General features: G+C 52.0%; 1 protein-coding gene across 2 annotated transcripts in view; it reads right to left on the reverse strand.

The window, feature by feature from the left end:
• Flna (filamin A) overlaps positions 1-8,279 on the reverse strand; it is a 26,685-nt gene that overhangs the window by 15,759 nt on the left and 2,647 nt on the right. For both annotated transcript variants that reach the window (XM_031364425.1, XM_031364418.1), the window contains exons 2-15: positions 7,317-7,804; positions 4,210-4,458; positions 4,008-4,105; positions 3,772-3,919; positions 3,039-3,157; positions 2,880-2,957; positions 2,624-2,786; positions 2,340-2,540; positions 1,650-1,787; positions 1,442-1,565; positions 1,139-1,275; positions 845-1,038; positions 523-636; positions 288-431 (exon numbers count right to left, since the gene is read on the reverse strand). In XM_031364425.1, the coding sequence (XP_031220285.1) occupies positions 288-431; positions 523-636; positions 845-1,038; positions 1,139-1,275; positions 1,442-1,565; positions 1,650-1,787; positions 2,340-2,540; positions 2,624-2,786; positions 2,880-2,957; positions 3,039-3,157; positions 3,772-3,919; positions 4,008-4,105; positions 4,210-4,458; positions 7,317-7,689 (2,280 nt within the window). In that variant the 5' untranslated portion in view covers positions 7,690-7,804. The remainder of the gene's footprint in view (positions 1-287; positions 432-522; positions 637-844; positions 1,039-1,138; positions 1,276-1,441; positions 1,566-1,649; positions 1,788-2,339; positions 2,541-2,623; positions 2,787-2,879; positions 2,958-3,038; positions 3,158-3,771; positions 3,920-4,007; positions 4,106-4,209; positions 4,459-7,316; positions 7,805-8,279) is intronic.

Here is an 8,279-nt window from a genome sequence, read left to right on the forward strand (position 1 = left end):
CACACACACACACACACACACACACAAACACACATTACATCTATGTGAAAGGCCCAGAAAAGGCAAATCCATAAATCAGTGGTTGCCAGAGGCTAGAGAAAGGGAAATGGGAAGGATAGGAGTTTCTTTGGAGATGATGAAAATATCCTAGACTGTAGTGATAGCTGCCAACTACTTTGTGAATGTACTAAAAGTCAAGTCCATTGTAAATGGGAAAACTGTATTGATATGCAAGCTTAATCTTGTTAAAACTAATATGTGAACAAAGGAGCTCTGGGATAGCTTACCCGGAAAGGACTGTTGGGGATGCTGACACCTCCCCAAGAAACCATGGCTGTGTGCTTCACTGGCTTTCTGGGCACATAAGAACAGCTGTAAGTACCATTGCCATTGTCCTTGACTGTCGCCTCCACAGAGTAGCCCTCATTGTCCTGTAAGGCAGGTAAAAGCAAGCATCCTGCTAGTCAACACCCAGTCCTAGAAGCCTATCAGTCCTGTCCCCAACATGAGTAGGCATCCCACCTGAACTTGAACTCGAAGAGGGGCCTTCCCAGCATGCTTGGCATCAACTGTGAACTCTGCTGGCTTGTTAACAGCCACACCAGTCTTCTCCAATCCAGGCCCACGGGCCTTCACCTAATAAGAAAAAAGAAGACCAAGGTAAGGCCACTAAAGTCAGGCAGGGGTAAGTAACAAAGAGTAGTAAAAGCATGGTGCTAGGAATGTCAGCCAGGATCTGGGCTCATGACCTCAGCCTTGCTGATAAGATGAGATAATGCCCACTACAAGTCCTCCCAAGCAAAAGCAAAAGGCCAGGCTCAGGTCAGTGTTGTGTGCACTTTACCCGATCTGGGTGAAAATCCTGGGGTGCCTCACGGATGTCAGCCATGAATGGACTGAGACGGATATCCTCACTGTTACACAGCACATGAACAGCATACTCGCCAGCCTCCTGGGGCCAATAGCGCACATCACAGGAGCCATCACCCTTGTCATCACATTCAATTTTTGCCTGTGATGGACCTTCCACAGAGAAACCTGACAACAGCCATCAGTTCTATTGGAGCTCTGGAGCCTTGGTATAGGCTACCCTTGCCACCCTCTAGTCCAGGTACCCACTCTGAAACCTCCAACTTACCCAAGGTGCCCACATCATCACCAATGGCCTCTACTACGAAGTCTGCTGACTTGCCAACAATGCCACCTTCCAGGCCAGGACCCCATGCCCGAACCTTCTGATTGCCACACTCAGTGCCTACCTTCACCTCGAACGGACTGCAGGCAAGAGCACCATATAGGTAAACACCAAGAGCCACTGACCTATGCCCAACAGCCATGGGCCAGGCAGGAAGATGCCACTGGCCAGGCAGGAAGATGCCATTGGCCCCTCACCAAATAGATGGTAGGGCTCAGAACATGGTGAGTAGTGGAGGGAGCTTACCTGCGGCCAATGTTCTGGCCACCCCATGTGATGGTGACAGTGTACGTGCCAGGGATTGTGGGATAATATTCAAAGCCATACACACCATCCCCTAAGTCCTTCTGCTTTACACGCTCCTCACCCTCTGCAAAAACAAGGAAGAACTTAGGCCTGTCTGTTCAACCATGACCTGAGGCCTATCACCCACCACCCCACCAGATAAACTTACTGGGACCCTTTACAGTGACCTTTAGCTCCCCACTGCCAGCGCCATTTGTGTACACTTTGAAGTCGGCTGTTTCCTTCACTCGCACACCCTTAGGCTGGAGGCCTCTACCAACAGCCCGGCAGGCAGCTGGGTTACAGGCTGTGGGCAAACAAGCCAGCTGAGTTGTGGGGAACTGGGGCTGGGTATACCCTCCCTTGCTACCCATAGAACCAGGCCATTAGGATTGGAAGGTTCCTCAGCATTTAGGGCAACAGGCTGGTGAAGCACATGCAAGAAAGAACTTAAAATGGCTCTAGAACCTGCACCCAAAGCAAGGGCATGACAGGCTTTCTTCCACCTGCTTGACACTAGCCCCAATACCTCCACCCACCTCTCCCCACCAAGAGGAAGATAGATCCAAGTACCGTTGACCCTGCAGGCAGAGCAGAGAGCAGCAGGTTTCTAGACAGCTGGAGCGAGCTCTTCCGAAGTTTAAAAGCATGGAGAAGAGAGACGAAGAGCGGCAAAGAGAGGAAGGAGAGCAAAAGGGTCCCAATATGGGAAAGGAAAGATAGTGCTTGCCCAAACAGTGGAAGCTTAGAAACCGGGGCTCCCAAACATGGGTTCAGTGGGACAGCCCCAGTTGCCTACTCCTCCCTTGAGCCACAGGCCACAGTACCACAGTAGAAGAACACCCATGGGCAGGCCTACCTTGGCCAACAGTGACAGTGTAGGGGCTACGAGGAATGGGAACACCAGCAAAGGTGACATGTACTGTATGGACACCCTCCATGGTGGGCTGATAGCTACAGCGATAGGTGCTGTCACCCCTGGCCTCCAGCTGAGGTTCCACTGTGCCTTTCTGTCCTGTAGGGTCCTGGATGACAACTTCCACCTCACCCATGCCAGCTCCTGTCCCAAGGCACAGACTCAGCTCTGGGACTCCAGCACAGCTCTCCCCCATGGCTGGCTGGGCCCAGGCTGCCTCTCCTCACCTGCAGTGAAGATCTCAAAGTAGGTAGTCTTGTTGGCGATATTGCCACTGGGCTCCAGACCAGGGCCCTGTGCAGTCACTTTGCTGGCATCACCTTGTGACTTGTCCACATACACCTCAAAGGGGCTCTTGGCAATATGTTGGCCAGCAAAGAGCACAGTCACCTGTTCCCAGGAGGGGCAGGCTGTGAGAGTGAAGTAAGGGGTCCTTCACCAACTACCCATGGCCACCAGGTTCCTTCTTAGCCAATGACTCACCTTATGAGTCCCTGTCACTTCAGGGACATACCAGACAGAGAAAGTACGGTTCTTGTCATTGTTGGCAGTCACTTTTGCCTGTAACAGGAAGAGTGTTAAGAGCTGCCCTTCTAAAATAGGACAAAGCAGAATCCTGCCCTGCCAAATGGATAAGCCTACCTCTTCCTGGTGTCCAGCTGGGTCCTCCACATATACCAGCACCTCTCCCTGTCCAGCACTTCGGGTCTCCACAGTGAATTCTGCTCTCTTCTTCACCATATTGCCTGTAAGCTCGATGCCTGTCAGAAGATGAGAAAGCCATGGACCAACTGGTAGGGCTACCCTCTCACCTCTATACCCTGGTTCCCAGACACTAAAGGTTTATGGACACAGCATTAGAGACCCTAATCCTCTGAAAGCTCAGTACCCCTCCCCCAGCTAGGCACAATACAATCAGGCAGATTTGTCCAATGTAAACCCAGCATTGAGCCTGGCCTCAGAACCCTGCTATGTGGACTGTTGCCACCAGGAGAGGTCCATGTTCATTCTCTGAAATAGTATAGTTTGCTGCACTTGTTTCCTAAACCCTTGCACCTGCATAATCCTGACTGCTTCATCTCCAATTATGGAATAGTAACACAAAGTCCTCCTTCATACTTGAGGTCCTCCTTCATACACAAGGTCCTCCATCAATCAAGAAGCTTCCTACAAGCCAGTATGACTTACGGAACTTACTAGTATTCCCTTAACAAGGCACCATTTTGATCCATTCATCTTCCTCAAGAGTGATTATTTCATTGCCCACCAGTCATGACCCAAGACCTCTTATGACCCAAGTTGAAAGAGAATACTGTCCCATGGACCAGATATAAGTGCTCAGCCCCTTGGAATGCCACTGACCAGGCCCCCTTACCTGGCCCATAGGCTCTAGCTTTCTTTGGGTTCAATTTGGGCCGAAGAGGAGCTCCTGGCTTCAACTTGGCCTTGGGAAACTGAGACAGGTAGGTCATAACAGAATGTTCATCTACATTGGGGTCCACAATTTCCTCTGGGGTAATAACCTGTTACAGACAGAAGACAAGAGCCATTGGGTCTCTCTTCACTTTAACCAAACACCCATTAGCTGCAGGGGCCAGTCAGGGAGCATACCTGAGGAATGCCTAGCCAGTCATCAGCCTGCTGCATAGCTTCCCGTGCATTGGTCACAGGCTTACTAGCATCCCAGGAGTCCCAGTCAGGACATAGGCCTACAACACAGAAAAGAACATGCTGTGAGTCTGGGGCTATAGAACTACCTTCTAGGTTGACAAGACAACCTTAGCCCAAGATCTCCCATCTATGTGCCCCTCACCTGGGGCACAGCTATCAACAAGAGCACCCAGGGCCCGGCCACTCTGCCAGTCTCGACTGAAGTTGGTAATGGGAAGCTGTGGCAGCTTGTTCTGAATCCAGCCTAGAAGCCTCTGCTTGGGTGTTTGCTTCTTGGCCTCCTCATCCTCTTCCTCATCCCACATGGGCATCGAGATAGAGTAGTGCAGGATCAGGGTCCAGATGAGGCCTAAGATCAACTTCAGATTTCCATCCACAATGGCCTTGCTGTCTGTGGGAAAAGGGGTGGCAGCATTGCAGTTGGGAATTGCTCTCATGAAGCCAGCAAGGAGAGATCTAGGTCTGCAGCATAGCAAATCAATTAGGTGACAAGAGGCCCTTCCCAACTAGAGGTAGAAAGTGTATCAGGCACCCTCTGCCCAGGGCCTCTAAATGGTGTAAGACAATATTTAGTGATAAAGGAGACTTTGGGGGTAAGACACTCATAGACACATGATGATAATACAATGCAATAAGAGGAACCCTGCCAAAAACCTCAAAGCCCAGAAAAAGGGTGGAAAAGCAAGTGAGATGAATGCATTGCAGCTGCTGAGATCTGCCCTAATCTCTTGGGATCTATAGAACTGGGAGAAGTGGCTCAGCCCTAACTGGCCAAGAAACAGGGCCCCTGACCTCAAGCTGGGCTGGAACCAAAGAAGAGGAAGGCTAGGTTGGCAAAGAGTAGTTAGGAAATGCAACTGCTGCTCCAGAGTGGGGGATAAGGCAGAGGAAGTGGGGGTGTTGGCAAGGATCCTTGTGTAAAAGGGTGAGAGCTCCACCCTTTGCTACTTCCTTGTCTCCCCCCTCCACACTAGTAAACAGGAGGTGGCACAAAAGAGGACTGGCTTGGGGAAGGGGGCCACAAGTCAAAGGAACTATGTTTAGTTCTGACTCATTGAGGCTTATAGGGAACTTCTGGGGTGACAGTCCCCAATGCCCAGCTGAAAGAGGAAGAGTAGGGTGAGGCTGGGTTAGCCTTCCTTTAGTGCCAAGGACCACTTGGGAACCCCTGTTGCAGAGGCCTTGGGTGGTACTCTCAAGTCTTGTTGTTTCAGCATAACCTGCTTAGATGCTACTCACCACCCTGCCTACTTGCCACCTAACGGGCTAGGTCTCAGGCAGCCACCAGGCTTACCACAAAGGAAGTGGTTAGGGCGGGCACCCTAAACACCCATCACTATGGCAACTCCCCTGAGTCCCACCCAAAGCCACCTCTTTAACCTCCTTAAGGGTGGATGGCTTATGGTGAGTAGCATTTTCTAAGGTTCATCTTTGGAAACCCTACAGGACTTCCCTGTAATCAGAGAATGTTTATCTAGTGAGTCAGTGGAGGAGGGTCATGAAAACTAGGAGGATACTACTGAGAGAGGAGGTAACATTCTAGTCCAGTGGGAAAGCACCTGGAGAAATACTACCTGAACCTCTCAAAGCAGATGTTTTTCATTGTCCCAAAATACAGAGAGGATGGGGAAGGAAGTTGAAAGAAGACCAAGGACACAAGAATCCTATCCTACCAAAGCCATAGATCCATCACAAGAACCTCCAAGGAGACCATAGGTCCTTAGTAGCCTCCAAGGGGAAGAGCAAAGACAGACCCACCATCCCAGTAAGGTACATCTGGTCCCTCCCCTGGTCTGATTAGGTGGGCTATGCCAGCTTCGGACTCCTCCCAAAAGGAGAGGACCAGGGCCCAGGGTTGGGAAGCAGCCTGGTTAGATGGCCCCGCCCCATCCAACCCCTTATCCCCAGCCCCTGGGCCAGCCGGCCCCCTCCCTCCCCTAATCACTGCAGCTTTCCAACATTTTTTTGCCTTATATGGCAAAGCTCTGGGAACTAGGCCTGCTCCAGCCAGCTCAAGAGAAGGAGGGGAGAAAGGAGGGGAGGAGACCCCCCCTAAAGAGCTGGGGTGTGGCCTGCCTCCCCACATCCGGTTGCCCCCCTCCAAGACTCAGAAATGACTCAGCTGGCTAGACTGAGGCTGGGACTAAGGGTGACTTTTCATACATCCGCTGGCACACCTCTATGGGAATTTCAAAAAAAAAAAAAAAATGAACTCAGCACTTTAAATCTGCTCTCTGAGGGGCCAGGAGAACCTTGGTCCCTCACTGGTTTAATTAGCATGTACCATCCAAAGTTGTAAGGATAATAGAAAACCCTTTCTATTATGAAGAAAAGGTCCATTTTTCTACTCTCCCTGTTCCACATTCCCAAGTTACCAATTCTGGTGCCTGTCCATGAGCAGCCCCTACTTTGAGAAAGGCATGGGATCCTGCAAGAGACAATACCAAAGCCAACCTCTCCAGTTCAAAGACTTGGGCACTGGGCTAGCAATAAACCCTGTGCACACTGGAGCACCTTTCAACCAATCTCTGCATTCTAGATGTACAAAACCAAGGTTTATAATGAAACAAGAATTTGATTCATGATAGACAGCAAAGCTGGCAACCAAGCATACACTATAGCCAAGTGCCCGAGTGCCTTCAGTCAACCACACTCAATACACCTGGAGTACAGTTTTGCCAGCAGTACATCTCTTTGTCCCCCTCCAAGTTCAGCAAAAAAGATATAAACTGGGGATCTGAACTATCTCCAATAGGGAAGCATGTTCTAGGGCAAGAAGTTGAGTTAGTCCTACATAAATAGGAGAACAAGCTGCAACCTTCACTTTAGAACTGCAGAGGCAGCCAAAGGCTAGAAGGGTACTTTTAAAATTGTTGTAGGTGGAAAGCATGGATATCCCAGGGATGGGGTGCGGCTCTCAGGGGCAGAAGCCTAGTCTGTGCCTGTCCCACCTCGGGTGCAGCGTTGGGGGCGCGGCCTACAGAGGATGTGAGCTCAGCCTGGGAGCAGGCCAGCAAGGCGCAGAGGGCGGGGGCGCGTAGCGGTTCGCATGCTCGCCAGGCCAGCCTGCGCGCCTTTGTTCTCCAGGACCTCGAAGAACAAGGCGGCTGAGGGGCTAGCGGTACCGTTGGTTGTGTGCAGAAGCTAGGGAAGAGAACTGGGAGGGAGCCTCTAGAGGGGAAGAGAGGAAGAGTTTGTGGTGACCACGCCCGCACCCGCGCAGCGCCCCAGTGTGGCCCGCGCCCTCACCTATGGACACGAGCTTGATGCTCTCACGGTCCAGGAATTCAAGCGCCACCGACACATTTTCGAGCTGCATCTGGCGGAAAGTGGGTCGTTGGTTGTGCTTGCGGTGCATCTTCTTCTGACTGAGAACCTCGAGCAGTGCGATGAGCCGCAACCCATCGCTCAGGTCCGTCTGCAGATTGGCGATGCGCTTGCTCACGCACTTAAGGTGCTCATTGCACCAGCGGGTAAATGTGTTCTGCTGGATCTTCTTCCATGGTGCATCTTCTGCTAGGTCTTTTTCGGTAGCCGGCATCTCAGCGTCCCGTGTATCGATACCGCCTCCCGGAGACGCACCCGCTGCACTCTGGCCGCAGCGGGAGTGAGAGCTACTCATTTTGAGGCGCGAGGAACGGAGGGGCGGTGCTGCAGCCTCGCCGATGGGACGGCCCTTTAATTAAAGCAGTAGGCACCTCCGAGCATGAAGGAGGAGGCACAGAACAGAGGTTGCACTGCGGAAAGAGCGAGCCCTTTAAATGCAGTCGAAGGGCGGAGCCAGAGGCAAAGTTTCCTTGGGGGCGGAGCCTCTGGGTGGGGCTTCTGGGCCGCGCCAGCCCCACCTCGCCCCTCCCGTTGGAATGCCCCACAACCCCTCACCCCCACCCTCTGCCACTGCTGCCGCGCTCAGCCAAAAGCGATTCAGCTCCACTGCTTCAGAAAGGGTCTTTGAGCCCCAAAGAGCACAAAAAGGTCTGGCAACATCCGCTACAGGAAACGGACCCCAGATCTAGGAAAGCTTGAGCAATTCTGTCGCAGAATTGCTCGGCTCCAGCCGGCACACCCTTACAAGGGACTTTCTTTCCCCCAAGGTCCCTGCAGAAGGCGGAGCGAATATCACTTAGGCTCCGCCCTGACCCTGTACCCTCTTCTATCTTCATTCTCTATTCTTCCCAAGCCTAGGGTTCTCAGCCACAGTGTAGTCCACAG

This window comes from Mastomys coucha, chromosome X, assembly GCF_008632895.1.
Source record: "Mastomys coucha isolate ucsf_1 chromosome X, UCSF_Mcou_1, whole genome shotgun sequence".
NCBI classification, from domain to species: Eukaryota; Metazoa; Chordata; class Mammalia; order Rodentia; family Muridae; genus Mastomys; species Mastomys coucha.